Genomic DNA, 20,666 nt, shown 5'->3' on the forward strand with positions numbered 1-20,666 from the left:
GAATATACCTGTTCAATAGTTTGCAAACAATCATGGTGTAAAGACTCACCCATTTCCGAGCTCAAAAACATTGCTGGGTTCACTGCTGTCGTAGTAAGTAAAGACTCACCCATGTAAAGACTCACCCAGCTTTTGTATATTGGAGTATGAAAGCTAGCCAAGCTGTGTTTCTCTCTTCCCCCCCCCCCCCCCATAAAAGGATATAATTCCTTCTCTGAGACAGAGTTCTCTGGCCTGTAGTAATCTTGATTATGCAGCCTCCACTGAGGAAACTAGAAGATATTTTCCACAGCTTTTCCAGAAGTGGTAATTCTTTAACTGATCATAGGGTATGCTGAGGGCTGGTGAATGAAGATGACCTAGTTCTAAAGTACGCTTTAATAGCTAACAGTATATAAAAATCAAGCTATACTAAACTGCAGTCATTCAGGAACCAATTGAAGCAGTGTAGGTGTCTAAACTGTGGCGAAGCTGTGTGCACTCTGCAGTTCCCTTATTGTGAAAGTCTTAAAGTCACATACTGTTAAACTCTGCTGTACTATGCTACCCCAGGGATTTAAGAACAGCCCTACCCTGTTCGGTAACGTACTAGCCAAAGAACTGTAAGAATGGCAAGGTGAGCATCCTTCTGTTACTTTGCTACGATATGTAGGTGATATATTAATAGGGACTGCCTCAGAACAAGAATGCAAAGGAGCCACTATTGATCTGTTAAATTTTCTGGGATTTGCTGGATACGGGGTATCACGAAAGAAAGCCCAAATTGTACAAACAACCGTGGAATACCTAGGCTTTGAAGTTTCACAGGGCAAAAGAAAATTGGGACTAGAGCGGAAGGAAGCTATATGCCGAATAGCTCCTCCTCGATCTAAGAAAGAATTAAGGGCATTCCTAGGAATGGCTGGATGGTGTCGCCTTTGGATACTAAATTTTAGTTTAATTGCTAAACCATTGTATGCTGCTGTCAGGGGTCCTGAGGAGATACTGGAGTGGACTCCCGAATGCCGGAAAAGTTTTGATACCATAAAAACTGAACTGATGCGAGCCCCAGCGTTAGGGCTGCCGAATCTAAGCAAACCTTTCATCTTGTACGTCCATGAGAGACAGCATGTAGCTCTGGGAGTATTGACCCAGACACTGGGAGACTGGAAAAGACCTGTAGCTTACTTCTCTAAACAATTAGTTGAAGTAAGTAAAGGATGGCCAGCATGCCTTAGGGCAGTGTTGGCAATGGTCCTGTTGATTGCCAAAGCCCAAAAACTAACCTTGGGACAACCTGTTACCGTCTTTGTACCTCATGCCGTTCAAACAGTGTTAGAACAACGCGGCCATCGTTGGTTGTCTCCGAGCAGATTAATCCAATACCAAGCATCTCCGATGATTGAACAAGATGATGTCATACTAAAAGTAACTTCAACCTTGAATCCTGCTACTTTACTCCCTGTCAATGAAAATCATGAACTAGAGCACGACTGTCTACAAGTCATAGAACAGGTGTATTCCAGCTGACCAGATTTGAAAGACGTACCCCTGGAAGACCCGGATTGGGAGTTATTCACTGATGGCAGCAGCTTTGTGGATGATGGGAAATGAAAAGCTGGATGTGCTGTGGTAACGTTGCATAGGGAAATAGAAGCAAAACCGCTACTTGCCAATACATCAGCACAGAAGGCTGAGATTGTTGCACTAACCAGAGCGCTGGAATTGTCTGAAAACATGAGAGTAAACATATATATGGACTCAAAATACGCCTTTGGAGTGATACATGCCCATGGAGCTGTATGGAAGGAAAGAGGATTGTTATCTTCCCAAGGAATTCCAATCAAACATGGAGAGGCAATTTTAAATTATTACAGGCTGTTCTCAAGCCAAAGGAGGTGTCAGTAATACACTGTAAAGCCCATCAGAAAGGACAAACAGATATCATTAGTGGAAATCGAAAAGCTGATGAGTCAGCAAAAAGGGCAGCTTTGACAGATTCTAAGGTGGGGGCTTTAATTCCGACTGGGAGAATTTTACTGGATCCTTCAATATATTAGGAAAAGGACAATCAATTAGCAAAACTTTTAAACTGTACCAAAACCCAGGATGGATGGTGGACAACAGATGATGGGCAAATAATAGTCACTGCCTCACTAATGAGGGAATTAATAAAAAGGACTCATCAGGAAACCCATACGGGAGCAGATGCAGTAATAGCAGACGTCAGACGATATGCCATAGGACCAAGAATGCAAAAACTGGCTAATGCTATTGTAAAGCAATGCTCGATATGTTCCAAGAACAATCCAAAGATACAGAAAAGACCTCCTCCGGGACAGGTTAAAAGGGGACAAACTCCAGGGGAGTACTGGCAAATAGATTTCTCTGAGTTACCGAGGTGTAATCAATTTAAATATTTATTGGTATTGGTAGATACCTTTTTCTGGATGGCCAGAAGCTTTCCTATGCCGAACCAACAGAGCTAGAGAGGTAGTCAGAGTACTGTTGAAAGAATTAATCCCTAGATTCGGTATCCCTGAAGGAATAGCCTCAGATAATGGGCCCAGTTTTATTGCTACAATCGTACAAGAGGTTGCTAAGTTTTTACAATTTGATTGGAATCTACATACCCCTTGGAGACTGCAATCCAGCGGGAAAGTAGAGCAGATGAACCAAACTTTAAAGAGACAAATTTTGAAATTATGCCAGGAAACTCAAATGAAAGGGATAGAAGTCCTACCTATAGCATTGCCAAGAATCAGGATTGCTCCTAGAGTTAGGGAGGGGGTTAGTTCTTTTGAAATTCTGTATGGTAAACCGTATCCTTTAAATAAGTTAACAGGCAGGAGTAATCAAATGCATGTCAGTGGAGACCAAATACTGACTGAATATCTGCTGTTGTTGGGGCGTACTTTGTCTTCCCTTCACAGGTACCTGAATGAGAGAACACCTGTTCCATTAGACACTCCTTTCAACCTTTCAACCAGGAGACCAAGTCTACGTCCGAACCTGGAAAGATGAACCTTTGAAAGAACGCTGGAAGGGACCATGTTTGGTGTTACTAACTACCCCCACAGCTATTAAAGGAATAGATTCTTGGATTCGCTACACGCGAGTGAAAACCTCCCCTCCAGAAGAGTGGACATCGAGAGAAACGGCACTGTTGAAATTGAAGCTGACTCGGAAATAAATGAACTGTACTTGGACTCGGATAGAATCCATAGCCCATATAGATTGTGTCCAATGGGAATTACTTCTGTATTTCTTACTATTTACTGGGAACACTAATATTGTTAACATATCTTTGTAAATATACTGAATTCTTTCAGGTGGAAAGTGAAGGAAATAGAGGGAATTATATCTCTCTTTTTCCTAATAATACTTCTACATGCCGCTAAAGGGAACCAAGAAAGTTATCCGAATCCATGGAATTCTAACATCCACCTGGGATTAATAGAGAAAACTATAGGATGGCTTTAGACATGCTCCTGACTTCACAAGGAGGAGTCTGTACAATGTTAAACACTAGTTATTGTGTTTACATTGACCAGAGTGGATGAGTCTTGACTGATCTAAATGAAATTTGGAAACAAACTAACATTTTACATGAAATTCAAAAGGATGATACTTCCCTAGGATTTGAAGAGACCTGGAGATGGCTGACCTCTTGGTTCCCTGATTTAAGACTGTGGGAAAAGAAGTTGTCGGGCATAATATTGATTGGACTAAGCATCTTTGTATGTCTATATGTATTACTACAATGCACCTGCAGATGTTGCTTGGCATTCGCTAAACAACCTGAGGAGAAAGTGAGACTTGTCTAAAAAAAATTATATATATACTTAGATAGTCTCAAAGCGGGGAATTGTAGTCAATCAGGAGCTGGTGGAAGGCTGGGGCTTACATAAAGTTGATAAAGGGGGATTCAGACCGGAATGTGGAACATCTAATCAAAATTTTTGTCCTTGGGAGTGAAACACATCCTGGAGAAATATGTAAGCCAAGTAAGCCATGTTTGGGGAACAATCTGAAGCTCCTAGCAGAAGTGTGATAAGAAGCACCCTTATGCGAACTGTCCTCATTATAATACTAGAAGTCACACCCCTTGAGCTGGAGACCCTGGCCCAAGCAGAGACCCCTCACCTCTGGGCATGTGTAGAATATTAAAGTAGCACTGTAGCTTTAAGAGTAAGATAAGAAAATGTAGACCAATAGAGAACTGCTTTACGTAATTACTTATGCATCTGTATAACTAGACTGTATAAATGCTGCACCTGTATGAACGAGCTGTGTGCTAGCTTTGTGGAGCTACCACCTAGCACCCAGTATTGCGCAAAACTTGAAATAAACTGGTATCTCGGCTCTGTGTACGTATTGGGTGTTGCACACTGGGTAACGACCTCTGTTTGTGAGACAACACTTCCTTACTGCAATAAGATGTCTGTGAGGCAGCACTAAATGGCTTCATAGAAATCATTTGGACTAAGAATAGTCCTCTGAAAGTATGAAGACTGATCTTCCTGGTGGGAAATACAAATTTCCTGCTAGTCTTGGCAATGATGGCATCACATAGTGGAAGGAGAGGAAATAGCTTCTGAAAAATACTATCATTCCAGTAGCTGTAAATTTGCTGATAACTCTTTTTTAAGTATACTTTTATCTGACTGCTTGCACAACTTCGATTTTAACTAAATGTAGCTAGCTTCTTTTATTGAGTGCATAGACTAACAGATACCTTCTCTTATCAGGTACCAGGTCATCAGTACACCAACTGACATTTTCATGGTGATGGAATATGTTTCAGGAGGAGAACTGTTTGATTATATTTGTAAAAATGGAAGGGTAAGAAGTAGTCCAACTCTACGAATCAATGACTTGCATTCTGTTATTGCTTTTGCAACATTCCTGTTAAACGAAGGTTTGTTGTTATGTATTCAGCATTAATTTTGTGGTTAGCAATTAAAATATACTGTATGACTTATATCTTGTTTTGAAACTAAAAATGGTTATATGTTCAGATCTTTATGTATGATTTTGTAGCATTTTTCCACTCTACTGAAGAATAAATGATACTCATATGTTAATTTACAATTAATGTGTACAAACTGAATGGACATGTATCCAGTGGGAGTAGCTGAAAACTATTTCTTCAGTATAACCTATTATTGGAAAGCTACTCTTGTGCCCTTACTACCCTTTTCTACTAATAGAATGGTTTCTGTGAAAGTCTTAAAGTCACTTTTGACAAACCATCTAGGTAGCCAGGATACTTTTAGTTGTTAGACTGAGCAAACTTTGACATGGATTAGGCTGTGTTTATAGGAAGTGCCCAGCTAATTCTGCTGTTTAGGGCTAGCTGCTAATAGGAGCATAAGTAGCATCTAAAACTTATCACTTCTGTACTGAGTGTCAGCAGCTTTTGTCAACTTAAATCTTACACTGTGCTTAAATATCAAAGTTCATTGATATTCTAATTAGACAAAGTTAATGTTTGGGTGCTAATATTTCTAATTACTGAGTATATAACATCTGCCTAACCAATTTCAAAAGTGTGATTGAGAAATTTCAGTGACACTTGAGTTGGTGGATATTGTTTTGGTTTAGTCATTTTGGAGCTCTGGTACAAACAAAATTATGTAAGCTATGAAGCTTTCTGCTACAAGTTTGATCATCTGCTGTATAAAGTATCAAAACTATGAATGATAACTTTAGGTCATGGGAAAATTTCCTCTATATGAATTAAAGGAAAACCAAGTCATCTTCTACTGTCTCAAAATTGTTTAAAACCTTTGTTTGTCTTAGCTTGATGAGAAGGAAAGTAGACGTCTGTTCCAGCAAATCCTTTCTGGTGTGGATTACTGTCACAGGCATATGGTAGTACATAGAGATCTGAAGCCTGAAAATGTGCTGCTTGATGCACACGTGAATGCCAAGATAGCTGACTTCGGTAAGCATTGCAATTTTATATCTGATCACGTTTTTGGTTTTATCTAGATGCTGTTAATTACTATGGGAAATAATTAATAAAATGTGTATACTTGAATATCCTGGTGGTGGGACATAATACAAGAAAACCTCAAGAGTATTAATGTAAAACAAAATAGTGTTCTTGCACATGTGTAGAATTTGTTTTCCTCTAAAGCTTTTTCTTCAAGTCAGGTATTTTCTGTGACTGGGTGAAATTGTGAACTGCCTTGTTTGGTCTTGCTTAACAACATTTTCTCTGAAATGCTAAATAGACTTAGTTCCCTACCTTGCCACTTCAAAATTGACCCTTATTGTTTGTTTCTCAATCTGTAAAACACAGATGCTTAGCTCTCTTGGAAGTACAGTGCAAGGACAGTTCATCATATTGAAGAACCACATTGCTCTAGTAAAATACATTACTCCTCCTACGAAACTACTCTAAATTCACTTTAAAAACTCTAAAGATGTGATTGAAAAAATGTAATTAAAGCATAAAAGGTAAAATAAGAACAGTTAATTTTGCAAACTCCTGTGCTTTTTGCTATATAGCTGCCTAACTAATAAGGAAGCTTAATTGTTTATATTAGCTGTTTAACGCAGCTGCTGAGAAGACTGGTAGCTAGTTTTTAGAACTGTCTGAATGAGGAAACCTGACCATATAAGCATAGCAAGGTATCCATACTGCTATATCATCATGATATATTTCTTGCAGGTGTAGTAGATAATACCTGCCCTTGTAAAGCACTTGGAGGTCTCTGAAAGATGCTAGGTAATGCTGAGTATTCTAAGAATATCTTCAAGGTATGGTGTTCAAGTATGTGGGTGCTGGGATTCATAGTGATTTCTCAAGTGTAGAAATAGAAAATGCTTTGGGTGAAATAGCTTACCTGGTGAAGAAATTAAGTATAGTAACTTATAAAATATCTTCTTGTAACTCAAATATCAGCAAAGTTGTAGCACTCAGTTAATCGTGACAAGCTTATTAAACAAGAACTTAATAAAAGCTTTTGTATATTGGAGTATGAAAGCTAGCCAAGCTGTGTTTCTCTCTTCCCCCCCCCCCCCCCATAAAAGGATATAATTCCTTCTCTGAGACAGAGTTCTCTGGCCTGTAGTAATCTTGATTATGCAGCCTCCACTGAGGAAACTAGAAGATATTTTCCATAGCTTTTCCAGAAGTGGTAATTCTTTAACTGATCATAGGGCATGCTGAGGGCTGGTGAATGAAGATGACCTAGTTCTAAAGTACGCTTTAATAGCTAACAGTATATAAAAATCAAGCTATACTAAACTGCAGTCATTCAGGAACCAATTGAAGCAGTGTAGGTGTCTAAACTGTGGCGAAGCTGTGTGCACTCTGCAGTTCCCTTATTCTGTATAACCTCTTACAGAATTTAGGCAATTCTGTGGTAGCATCTTCCACTTTGGCATTTGGAAGCGAATGTGGTTTTTAAGACACTTTCTTGTTAATGACCTAAATCCTATCTTGTTATGCTGCTCTCTCCCTTAGAGCAACATTGTTCTCTATCATGCTTGTGTAATCCAAAATGGACTGGTTTTTGTCTTGGATTGATGTTACTCAGATTTCTGGTAAACTAAATGCAAGATCATGTGGCATTCTCATATAAAAATTTCAATAATTCCAAACAATGTTGCTTTCTTACTGAGATAAATTAGTTAACTTTCTAGTATGAATTATTAGTGATTTGTTCTAGGTGGTATATGCAGTGTGAAATCAGTTTGCTCTCTGAATCTTTATCAGTTACTCTTCTACACTTTCAGGTCTATCAAATATGATGTCAGATGGAGAATTTTTAAGAACAAGCTGTGGTTCCCCTAACTATGCTGCACCAGAAGTAATTTCAGGAAGGTAGTTTCTTTTCTGTTGGATGCATGTGTGCATGTACTTCAGTCATTTTGCTGCTTAATTCTAAAGGCTACAAAACTAGTGCAATTGACAAGCTTGATGCTGAGAAACTGTGGGCTGAACTCTTAATTGCCTTGATAATTTTTCATAAGTATTTAAGGCTTTGATGAACTAGCTTTGAATAGTTCCTGTAAGGTGGAGGTGATGTCTCATGTCCCAAATCCAGTGTGTACAGTGTGCCTGAATTGGTTTAAAAATCTCACAGCTCAAATATTGGAAGTAGAGGTACAGGTAGAAATACAGGCAAAGTCTGCTGTGGAGTTGAGTAGCAGTGAAATACCTGCTACAGAATAGATATTCAGTCTGAAGGTAACTCCCCCCCCCCCCCCCCCCCTTTTTTTTTGACTCGGTGATTGTCAAATCTGCTGCTTTCAGCTACCCACCCTAATATCTCTTGCTGATTGGAGGCCAAATGTATGTTTTATTCAGGCAGTAGCATAGAAGATGTGACAAGTTCTGTTATATGGACTTGTCTTAAACTTCTCAGCCTCCAAGATTTGGAGGATAGATGACTGCATAGATTCCACTCAAACAGTGATAACAATGTATAACATGGGCTTTCTTGGTAGTAGGTGCAAGTTTCTTTGTTTACCATTGTCTTAAACTGTATCTGTGGATTATTTTTATACAATACAGATGAAAACTAAGTACTTGTGCCCTAGCTTTTGCTACATATTTGAAGGGGAAGGACACTAGAGTTCAAGGGAGGCATAGCACTGAAATGGTATATTAATTGCAGTTTAGTTGTTCCAAGTTCACAAACTCTTAATTAATGTGATACAATGTAAGAAAGTAGGGAAAAAATCCATTTAAATGTATTAAGCACAAATTGCTAATAGTTAACTTTTTCCCAGATTATATGCAGGTCCAGAAGTAGATATTTGGAGCAGTGGGGTTATTCTCTATGCTTTGTTATGTGGAACACTTCCATTTGATGATGATCACGTGCCAACCCTTTTTAAGAAGATATGTGATGGTATCTTTTATACTCCTCAGTACCTGAATCCATCTGTAATTAGTCTTCTGAAACACATGCTGCAAGTAGATCCAATGAAGAGAGCAACAATCGGAAACATTAGGTAAAACATTAACCGATGTCTGATCACAGGTTGCTGGAATGGTAATCTCAGTGGAAATATGCGGAACAAATAAATCATTCATATAGCTTGTCCCTGTTTTATAGTCTGAGATGAAAAATTTAACTTCTGGTTGTTTGGCTTTAGCTCTGATGGCTCTGATCTCCAGTGGCCAATGAAGTATCTGTTGGAGGTCACAGTAAAATAAATATATATGTAACATATATAGAAATTCTGAGAAACTCTAGATTTAAGACTGCTAAAGCAAGCCTGTTTATCTGCAGAATGGTTTGCAAAAACTGCATTGTATTGACTTCTCTGGGCAAAAAAATTATTTTCTGTTAAGAACCACTATTCTGTACTGTAAATGTCTGAGGGGAAGTTATGACTCTTTAACCTGATTACTGCTTTTATTCATATTTCTGCAGACTCTGAAAAATCATCTGTTAAGGCTGAATATTCCATGTGTAAGATGGCACTTTCTATTCTAGCTTCAAAACCCTGGCATGAGCCTGTGTATGAGTGACAATTACTACATAGAATACTGATAAGTTAAAGCTTGTAGCTACAGATAGCCATCATGGGCTCCAGATTCCAAGATGGGATTCTGGGGGGGGTGACCGCTTTGACAAGTGCGCAGTGGGTAGAATAAATAAAAAATGGTAGCTGATAAAGCTGTCCTTCATGCAGTAGCTTAGTTAGGTTTTCCTGTTTCCTTTGTAAGAAGCTCTAAGGAGAGAGCTCTGAAATACTACCTTAGTGAAAATGCTTCCCCTTTTAGGGTTGGAAGTTAAGAAGCTGGCAATGTTCATGTTCTTTCAGTAGAACAAAAAAATGTGGTGCACATATCCCTTGCTACTTTATTACAATGAGAAGTACTTTCTTGCAGAAATCAAAGCACTGTGAGAACTAAGCATTGTAAAACTTAGTTCTAAAAGCTAAGTTCCTGTCCACTCATCTAAGTCATGTTAAATAAGTCTGGAAGAGAAGTGATGTGAAAAAGATGTTGAAAAACATTGACTACAGAGCATGGATGGATTTTGAATCCTAAACAGTTTTGTCCTGCTGGCCATGAGACATGTCATCTAACAGTTTAAGGGAAAAACTCTTGAGTTTAATTGAACACCTTAATTTTTCTAGGAGGGTGTGTGTGCGAGGGAAGAGGCCCACTGCAATGAATAGTAACAAAATACTCCTCTTGACTCAGTTATTCAGCTAGGGCTGTGCTTTGTAGTGGTATAGGAAAAGCTTTTTCTACTTCCAAATTAACTGCTTGCTTATGATGAAAGTGCATTTTGATCAACGCATTTGTGCTGAGGCATGTTCTTAGGCTCATACTGACTAGAGCTTGATCCATATAACTGCTCTTAAATCTGTAGCAAGTCTTTATGCTATAGACTAGGATACTTTTAAAATTAGTGTCATGTCATATCCTTTGGCTAGTTAAGCAGCTTACTCTAGGCACACAAAACAATTTTTTTTCCCTGTATGATTGGGCAACGTAAGTATTTGGTTTCTTCTGTATCTTTCCTTTTCCCTCTTATGAATACTAGCCCATGGATACAGTAGTAAAGAGGTACAGATTGACTCTTCCATAGCCTTCCTGTTGTCCCAAAAATCGGGGTTCGTTTACCTGGTGTGCAAAATGCCAATATACACACAGAGCAGAGGTATTTTATTGCATATTTGCACAGATATGGGTACCTGACCCAAAACAGCACACCCAGCTTTCAAATTAACAGTTATTTATACACAAAGCATTAACATATTCAACTTCCGAATACATATGCAGTATTCTCCTATTAAATGATTGGTTAAAATCTCTTCATCTAGCATGTAAATTAGTACGCATGCTTAGTCGTTGTTCTTCAACCTCATCATTTGAGTCGGTGGTATAATTGGGGTAGGTGGTCCGTGAGTCAGCGGTCGCGATCTCTCCCTGCCGGAATTACCTTTCCCCTAGTTTCCTACCTTTTTGGCAGATCCAAGCGGTTCTTCATGGTTTACTAACTAGACTAGTAATACATCAGTTACACTTCTGCTTTTCAACAGCTGCATCCTACTTACTAGACAAAGGAACATTGTCTAAGTTCCTATGGAGATAGGGTAGGGCTGTACAGTGGATTCCTATAGCAATATCAATCATTATGTGAATTGTATACTTACATTTGATTATTACAACATTCCCTCAACTCTTTAAGTCTTGAAGAGACAGCAGGGGGGTTTCTGAATGAAAACATTATAGGCAGCTTGTTGGGGGTGGGGAGCGTGTGACTTGAATGTTCAAAAATCCTTGTCCAAACATCTACCAAAGAAACTATTCAGTATCAATGTCACCGAAATCAGGAATCAAACTCCTTAACACCAATGTAGCATTAAGAAGCAGGCATTCTTTATTACGGCGCTGGATGCACGGGGGATCGTTCCACCTAGCGTGCATACCGCAGGTTACATCAACCAAAGCTTATATTGCCCAGTTATATACATATGCATCAAATTTCCCGGAATGATCATGCATATTCATTCTATTTCCCAGAACTAACTATCATGTTTGCATGGTCATTACGCATGCGTCCTTGAGCTCCGAGGGGCTTCCGTGGGGGTCTCTGGTGGTCCTTGGTGGTCGTACAGGTGTGTCCTTTAGTTGACCCCTTCTTCTGGACATGTGCAATATCACCTTGCTTATGTAACCCGTTTTCCTTCTTCATGGTGCATGGTCCCTAACAATGATTTGGCACCCTTAACACAAACCAATTATTCTAACCACCCTCGACTCGTTGTCAAGATGGGCTGGGGCTGTACTGGGAGCATAGCAGCATGTCCGTACTACTGGTAGAATAAATAAAAAACTGGAATAAACTTGTTCGATTGTTGTCAGACAATCATGTTGTAATTCATCTTGTTCTGAGATCGGTAGTAGGATTTAATGTGGCAGATATTGAAAGGGTAACATCATCCTACTCCAGCAGAACTGCCTAGTATTTAGCCAGTCTGCTAGGAGAAATCCAATGGTGTCCCTTGTTTTCTAGGAGAGAGATCACAGCATGGGGTACAAACACGGTCATGGGTTGTCCCAAGGTCAGTGTCCTGGCCTCTTCAATTAAGATCACTGCTGCAGCAACAGCTCTCAGACAAGCAGGCCATCCTTTACAGACTTCATCTAATTGTTTAGAGAAATACCCCACAGGTCTCTTCCAACTTCCCAACATTTGAGTTAGGACTCCTAAAGCTGTTATCCCACAAGTGTGAGGTCGTTTACCTGGTGTGCGAGACGCCAATATACACACAGGGCAGAGGTATTTTATTACATGTCTGCACAGAGATGGGTGCTAAGTAGTAGCTCCACAAAGCTAGCACAAAGTTCGGTCATGCAGGTACAGTATTTATACAGTCTAGTTATGCAAATGCATAATTACACAAAGCAGTTTTCTATTGGTCTACATTTCTCTTATTTCAACTTAAAGCTACAGTGCTAATTTAATATTCTGCGCATGCTCAAAGGTGAGGGGTCTCTGCTTGGGCCGGGGTCTCCAGCTCGAGGGGTGTGACTTTTAGTATTATAATGAGGATAGTTTGTGTGAGGGTGCTCCTTATCACACTTCTACTAGTTGTTGCAGATGGTTCCCAAAACATCTTAATTAGCTTCCATATTTCTCCAGGATGCGCTTTACTCCCAAGGACAGTAATTCTTGTTTAGACGTTCCGCGTTCCCGTCTGAATCCCCCTTATCCACTTTACGTAAGCCCTGGCCTTCCACCAGCTCCTGATAGACTACAAAACTACTTGCCATCCTGCCGACTACGCCAATTTGTCACAGATGGAGTGTGAGTGCACTTCACTCATAAGAGAGAAGCAAAAATATAGTTTATTGATATAGAATAGGGAGTTAACAAGGTTCAATGTGACAGTGGTTTAACAAGATTCGATGGCAAGGCACACTTGATTATTTACTGCATAGAGGACAGGGTCAGACAAAACTGTCAGGGAGACCCTCCCGTTGAGTCATGAGGTTCGGAAAAGGATCCCCTTGCTTTCTAAACTCCTTCTCAGAGAGGAGTCTAGGTGCGGCTAGATCCAGTCCTAGTCCCAGACTTGGTCAACAGTTTATGTCTAAAGGATTATATGTGCGCAATCAATCCTTTATATCTCTTAGCTAAGATTTCAAAGTTTAGCATGCTATTAGTCACTTACCGAGGACCTGTTGCGGCAAGGAATCTCTCAGCCTCGAGGAGTAACCTTGAGAGGCGTCCCTGCTCAAGGGGAGATCCTGGCATGCAGCCCGCTGCTGTGCAAGAGAGCTCAAAGGGCCCTGGGCTGTCCACTATTTAAGGAGTAAGATGATTGACTTATGGTCATATTTGCATATCAGCAAGATGTTTGGATCACTGCTTCAGGCAGCCCTTGGCTACTTTGTTGCCATTTGTCCTCAAGGTCCAGCATAAGCTGGATGCAGCTATCAGGATGACTCCCACTGGTGGTTACTGCTTGCGCAGAGAGGGGGGAGCACACCGCCACACATGCCTATAGAAGCCCTTCTTATTATTCTTTGCATCCCTTGCCAAGTTCAGCTCCAGCCACACCTTGGCCTTCCTGACCCCATCCCTACACTAGCGGGCAGCATCCCTATACTCTTCCCAGGATACCTGTCCCTGCTTCCACTGCCTGTGCAGTTCCTTCTTGCCCTTTAGTTTGACCAGCAGGTCCTGACTTATCCATGCCGCTCTCTTGCCTTCCTTTCCTGATTTCTTACACCTGGGTGTTGCATTAAGAGTTACTGTTGGGTTACAAATTAAGAGTTACTGTTGCGTCTGAGGAGTGGCTGGGGGGGAACCCTCCCGTTGAGTCACGAGGTTCAGACAGGACCCCCTTGCTTTCTAAACTCCTTCTCAGAGAGGAGTCTAGGTGCGGCTAAGTCCAATCTTAGTCTCAGACTCGGTCAACAGTTTATTTTCTAAGGACTGTGTGTATAGCCACTTATCAGAACCAGAGCCCTCTCAGGGCTTTCACTAAGGTGACAGCATTATTTACAACATTATAAGTCCAGTCGTGGTCAGCGTAATGAAATTCACGATTACGGATTCACAAATAATGCGATGCACCCCCGGTCTAGTCGTGTTGCATGAACTATCACAGCCACACTTAAAGAGTCTGGTCATGTTCAATGAGAACTACCACGGCTAGATTAATGAAGAGTGCAGTTTATTAGAGCAACAGGCACACAGATTCTTTGGATTACCGGTGATAAATTCACTGTCTGCAAAGCACGTGCAAATACCAAGACTATGAGTAACACCGCTGGCTACAAACGCGTTAAAAGATATAAAGCGACTCTATATATAGAGAGAGATTTCTAAGTTTCCCGGGGAGGCACTTGGTATAACCAAGTGTTCGAATCTTACCCAAAGGCGTCCTGATGGGGGGGGAAGAGAGGCTCAGCCTGTCGACTGATCCCAGAGGTCAGAGTGGTACACGATGGTGTCTTCCCTAATATTCTCTCTCTCTTAAGCCATTTTATACTATCTTTCACCTTTCAGGTGGAGCTTGAGTGACTCTAGTCATACATACCTTTGTTTAGGATTGGTGTAAAGTTTTTCTCGCTTCTCTTTTGAAGGTATAAACTAGGAAAATTCAAAGCGCAAGCTCAGTGAGGGGTGGTCGCACCTTGGAGGCGGGTAGCTTTTGGGATGGAGGTGTGTTTTGGTATTATAATGATGTTATAATGAGCAAGGTTCACCAAAAGGACAGCATTTTGTCAAAAACATGACAGGCTGTTGGCCCAGGGTAGCAAATATGCAGCTTATCAGTTCCATGACACCTTCAAGTTCCCATATTATTACAGAGCCTGGCCGTGGTATCTCCACTCCGCTCCACCCTCCGAGCAGTTCCTCTTAGAGTCAGCACACCAAGTTCCCCTGGTGTTACCGACATCTAAGGTTGCAGGCCTAGGGAACTTCCGTGGAATAGATTCCTTGCATGTCAGCTGCACTCCCCCCGGGAAGCTTCTTCAATGTTGTACCTTACCTAAAAGTGTGAATATAAATTTAATTTCTAAGTCACCTCCAGCAATTATTCCACATTGGGGATCCAGAGCTCTTGTGCTCTATGGAAAGCATGCTTAAAGATCTGCCAGCTCTGTTCTGCTCCCTTGTCCCTGAGGGCAATTTCCCAGGGGGTCCTATTGACTAACTCCTTGAAGAGCTGGAAGTTTGCTTTCCTAAAATTCAGGGTCCTGACTTTACTCTTCGGCTGTCCCCTATCCCTCAGGTCTGCGAACTCCACCAGTGCATGATCACAGAATGACAGAATCACAGAATCGTATAGGTTGGAAAAGACCTTTAAGATCATCAAGTCCAACCGTAAACCTAACACTACCAAGACCACCACTATACCATGTCCCTAAGCACCTCATCCAAACATCCTTTAAATACCTCCAGGGATGGCGACTCAACCACTTCCCTGGGCAGCCTGTTCCAATGCTTGATAACCCTTTCAGTGAAGAAAAATTTCCTAATATCCAGTCTAAACCTCCCCTGGTGCAACTTGAGGCCATTTCCTCTCGTCCTATCACTTGTTACCTGGGAGAAGAGACCGACCCCCACCTCTCTACAACCTCCTTTCAGGTAGTTGTAGAGAGCGATAAGGTCTCCCCTCAGCCTCCTTTTCTCCAGGCTAAACAATCCCAGTTCCCTCAGCTGCTCCTCATAAGACTTCTTCTCCACACCCTTCACCAGCTTCATTGCCCTTCTCTGGACACGCTCCAGCACCTCAATGTCCCTCTTGTAGTGGGGGGCCCAAAACTGAACACAGTAGTCGAGGTGCGGCCTCACCAGTGCCGAGTACAGGGGCACGATCACTTCCCTAGTCCTGCTGGCCACGCTATTTTTGATACAAGCCAGGATGCCATTGGCTTTCTTGGCCACCTGGGCACACTGCTGGCTCATATTCAGGCGGCTGTCAACCAACACCCCCAGGTCCTTCTCTGCCTGGCAGCTTTCCAGCCACTCTTCCCCAAGCCTGTAGCATTTCTTGGGGTTGCTGTGGCCCAAGTGCAGGACCTTGCACTTGGCCTTGTTAAACCTCATACAATTGACCTTGGCCCATTGATCCAGCCTGTCCAGGTCCCTCTGCAGAGCCTGCCTACCCTCAAGCAGATCAACACTCCCACACAACTTGGTGTCATCTGCAAACTTACTGAGGGTGCACACGATCCCTTCATCCAGATCATTGATAAAGATATTAAACAGAACTGGCCCCAACACAGAGCCCTGGGGAACACCACTTGTGACCGGCTGCCAACTGGAGTAAACTCCATTCACCACCACTCTTTGGGCCCGGCCGTCCAGCCAGTTTTTTACCCAGCGAAGAGTACACCCGTCCAAGCCATGAGCAGCCAGTTTCTCCAGGAGAATGCTGTGGGGAACCGTGTCAAAGGCTTTACTGAAGTCTAGATAGACAACTTCCACAGCCTTCCCCTCATCCACTAGGCGGGTCACCTTGTCATAGAAGGAGATCAGATTGGTCAAGCAGGACCTGCCTTTCCTGAACCCATGCTGGCTGGGCTTGATCCCTTTGTTATCCTCTACATGCCGTGTGATAGCACTCAGGATGATCTGCTCCATCAGCTTCCCCGGCACCGAGGTCAGGCTGACAGGCCTGTAGTTCCCCGGGTCCTCCTTCCGGCCCTTCTTGAAGATGGGCCTCACATTTGCTAATCTCCAGTCAACTGGGACCTCCCCAGTTAGCCAGGACTGCTGGTAAATGATGGAAAGGGGCTTGGTGAGCACATCTGCCAGTTCCTTTAGTACTCTCGGGTGGATGTCATCAGGCCCCGTAGACTTGTGAGTGTCTAAGTGGTGCAGCAGGTCACTCACCATTTCCCCCTGGATTATGGGGGCTCCATTCTGGTCCCCGTCCCTATCTTCCAACTCCAGGGGCTGGGTACCCAGAGAACAGTCAGCCCTGCTATTAAAGACTGAGGCAAAGAAGGCATTAAGTACCTCAGACTTTTCCTCATCCTTGGTCACTATGATGCTCCCTCCCCCATCTACTAGGGGCTGGAGATTCTCCTTAGCTCTCCTTTTGCTGCTAATGTATTTGAAGAAGTGTTTTTTGTTGTCTTTTACAGCAGTAGCCAGACTGAGCTCTAGCTTGGCTTTGGCCCTTCTAATTTTCTCCCTGCACAACCTTGCTACACCTTTGTAGTCCTCCTGAGTTGCCCACCCCTTCTTCCAGAGGTCGTAGACTCTCCTCTTTTTCCTGAGTTCGAGCCAGAGCTCTCTATTCAGCCAGGCCGGTCTTCTTCCCTGCCGGGTCGTCTTTCGGCACCTGGGGACAGTCTGCTCTTGTGCCTTTAGGACTTCCTCCTTAAAGAATGTCCAGCCTTCCTGGACTCCTTTGCCCTTTAGGGCTGCCTCCCAGGGGACTCTCTCGACCAGTCTCCTAAACAGGCCAAAGTCCGCCCTCCAGAAGTCTAAGGTGGCAGTTTTGCTGACCCCCCTCGCCGCTTCTCCATGTATGAAAACCTCTATCATTTCGTGATCACTCTGCCCAAGACGGCCTCCAACCATCACATCGCTCACAACTCCTTCTCTGTTCGTGAACAAGAGGTCCAGCGGGTCACCTTCCCTAGTTGGCTCACTCACCAGCTGTGTCAGGAAGTTATCATCTGCCACACACTCCAGGAACCTCCTAGACTGTTTCCCCTCTGCTGTATTGTATTTCCAGCAGACATCCAGTAGGTTGAAGTCCCCCACAAGAACAAGGGCTAGCGATCGTGAGGCTTCTCCCAGCTGCTTATAGAATAGTTCATCTGTCTCCTCATCCTGGTTGGGTGGTCTGTAACAGACTCCCACCACAATATCTGCCTTGTTGGCCTTCCCCCTGATTCTTACCCATAGACACTCCACCCTATCATCACCATCATCGAGCTCTAAACTATCCAGACATTCCCTGACGTACAGGGCTACCCCACCACCTCTCCTGCCTCGCCTATCCCTCCTGAAGAGTTTATAGCCATCCATCGCCGCACTCCAGTTGTGCGAGTCATCCCACCACATTTCTGTGATGGCCACCATATCATAGTTTTCCTGATGTACAATGGCTTCCAGCTCCTCCTGCTTGTTGCCCATGCTGCCTGCATTGGTGTAGAGGCACTTCAGCTGGGCTGTCGTCCGTGCCTCCTTCATAAAAGAACACCCCTTGCGTGCTTTGAGGCGTTTCACTGGTGTTTCCCTCTTGGCTCCTATTGCCTCAGTATCCCCTAGCTCAACTCCGTTTGACTTCGGCTGTGCCCCAGCGTACCCCACACATCTCAGAGACACAGGCTGAGTGCCCTCGCTGGCACCCGCTCCCTCCAACCGTGGCACGTCGTCCCTCAGCTTCTCTCGGGCAAGCCTGATATTATCCCCCTCCCCCTTCAAGTCTAGTTTAAAGCTCTGTCGATGAGCCCTGCAAGCTCCTGAGCAAAGATTCTCTTTCCCCTTTGAGAAAGATGAATCCCATCAGACGCCAGCAAACCCGGTGCTGTGTAGGCCATCCCGTTGTCAAAAAAACTAACTCCGTGGCGATGACACCAGCCACGGAGCCATGCGTTAACAGATTGGGTGCCTCTGTTCCTTCTAGTGTCGCTGCCCACAACTGGAAGGAGAGAGGAGAAAATAACCTGTGCTCCAGAGTCCCTTACTAGCCGTCCCAAGGCTCTGAAGTCTCTTTTAATCGCCCTAGGACTTCGTGTTGCAGCCTCATCGCCCCCCACATGGAAGAGCAGTAGGGGGCAATAGTCCGAGGGCCGTACCAGGCTAGGGAGTATCCTAGTGACATCCTTCACGCGGGCCCCAGGGAGGCAGCAGACTTCCCTAAGAGGAGGGTCCGTCCGGCATATCAGACCCTCGGTTCCCTTCAGAAGGGAGTCACCCACAACTATAACCCATCTTCTCTTCCTTGTGGAGGTGGTGTTGATACGAGAGGTACGTTCTTCTGACCTGGGCGACAGCTCTGGTGTAGATAGACTGTTGTCCCCATCCTCCATTGACTGGCCTTCCACCTCCAGGGCCTCACACCTGTTGTGCAGAGGCACCTGGGGGTGCAAGGCGGGCAGGGAGGGCCTTCGCCTGCCACCACGAGCGTGGACTTGCCTCTGTTCATTCTTTTCCTTTGAGCTGCTGCCTTCAGCCTGGTGGTTGGGGGGATACAGGATCCCCTTGATTGTGGGTTCTTACTGGTGGCTGCTGCTGCTCCTGTTCCTGTCTCAGGGGGGCAGAGCATGGCACCACCAGTCGATCTCTTTCTCAGTCTCCCTGATGCTCCTTAACCTTTCTACTTCCTCCTGTAGCTCTGCCACCATGCAGAGCAAATCATCCACCTGGTCGCACCTCACACAGCTGTCCGCACGGCTGCCATGCGTGAACAGTGAGAGGCCCTGGCACTCCCTGCAGCCTGAGACCTGGGTGGCCGCATGTTTTCCCTGCAGTCCAGGCTGAACAGGGAACTCCTCATGGAACTCAGGAGGAAAAAGAAATTGTACGATCTCTGGAAGCGAGGTCAGGCTCACTTGCAGGAAGATTACAGAGCTGTGGTTCGTATATGCAGGGAGAAGACATGAAAGGCCAAAGCTCGATTAGAGTTGAAACAGGCCAGTGTTGTGTCAGAGAACAAGAAAGGCTTTTTTAAAGTATGTTAATAGCAAGAGGAGGTCTAAGGAAAACATTGGAGCAATAATTGTTGTAGATGGTCACCTGACAAATACGGATGAAGAAAAAGCAGAGGTATTCAATGCTTTTTTTGCCTCATTCTTTAATAATACTGATAGACCTTGGGCTGCCCAGTCCTCTGAGTTGGAGGACCACGACTGTGGGAACAGTGACTTTCCATTTGTGGAAACTGAAATTGTAAGGGACCGGCTGTATCAGCTGAATGTTCACAAGTCCATGGGGCCTGATGGGATTCATCTCAGGGTACTGAAGGAGCTAGCGGATGTTATGGCAGGACCCCTCTCGATCATCTTCCAAAGGTCTGGGAGTCTGGGGAGGTCCCTGCTGACTGGAAGCTAGCCAACGTTATTCCAATTTACAAAAAGAGCATGAGGGAAGATCCAGGAAACTACAGACCTGTTAGTCTAACCTCAGTTCCTAGAAAAATTAGGGAGAAGATCATACTGGGTACTACTGAAAGGCATTTAAAGAACAATGCAATCATCAGGCACAGTCAACATGGGTTCACAAAGGGAAAGTCCTGTTTAACTAATTTGATATCCTTCTATGATAAGGTCACCCGCCTAGTGGATGAAGGGAAGGCGGTGGATGTAGTTTTTCTGGATTTTAGTAAGGCTTTTGATACTGTCTCTCACAGCATCCTTCTGGACAAGTTGTCCAACTGTGGGATGAGCAGGTACATGGTGCGCTGGCTGAAGAAGTGGCTGAAGGGCAGGGCTCAAAGGGTCGTAGTGAATGGGGCCACATCTGGCTGGCGACCGGTCACCAGCGGTGTTCCCCAGGGCTCAATCCTAGGGCCAGTTCTCTTCAATATTTTTATCAATGATCTGGATGCAGGAGTTGAATGCACCCTTAGCAAGTTTACTGATGATACCAAACTGGGAGGTGCTGCTGACCCTCTCGAGGGACGAGAGGCCTTGCAGAGGGATCTAGATAGATTGGAGCATTGGGCTATGATTAATGGGATGAAATTTAACAAGAATAAATGCCTGATTCTGCACCTGG

At 43.6% G+C, this 20,666-nt stretch overlaps 1 protein-coding gene and 1 long non-coding RNA gene across 3 annotated transcripts in view; one reads left to right on the forward strand and one right to left on the reverse strand.

The window, feature by feature from the left end:
• The window catches only part of LOC142402955 (uncharacterized), a 904,242-nt gene that overhangs the window by 370,009 nt on the left and 513,567 nt on the right, over positions 1-20,666 (reverse strand). The window lies entirely within an intron of this gene.
• LOC142402946 (5'-AMP-activated protein kinase catalytic subunit alpha-1) lies at positions 527-9,006 on the forward strand. Its single transcript, XM_075488924.1, has 5 exons — positions 527-616; positions 4,731-4,824; positions 5,785-5,929; positions 7,732-7,819; positions 8,731-9,006. The coding sequence occupies exons 1-5, from the start codon at positions 609-611 to the stop codon at positions 8,957-8,959; spliced, it is 564 nt and encodes a 187-aa protein (XP_075345039.1). The 5' UTR covers positions 527-608; the 3' UTR covers positions 8,960-9,006.

Source organism: Mycteria americana, assembly GCF_035582795.1.
Source record: "Mycteria americana isolate JAX WOST 10 ecotype Jacksonville Zoo and Gardens chromosome Z unlocalized genomic scaffold, USCA_MyAme_1.0 Scaffold_18, whole genome shotgun sequence".
NCBI lineage: Eukaryota > Metazoa > Chordata > Aves > Ciconiiformes > Ciconiidae > Mycteria > Mycteria americana.

What these genes read in the sequence shown, in the direction of transcription:
- LOC142402946 (XM_075488924.1), top strand. An exon ending in ATATTTGTAAAAATGGAAGG is followed by an intron (nt 4,825 to 5,784) that starts GTAAGAAGTAGT and finishes TGTTTGTCTTAG; the next exon opens with CTTGATGAGAAGGAAAGTAG. An exon ending in CCAGAAGTAATTTCAGGAAG is followed by an intron (nt 7,820 to 8,730) that starts GTAGTTTCTTTT and finishes ACTTTTTCCCAG; the next exon opens with ATTATATGCAGGTCCAGAAG.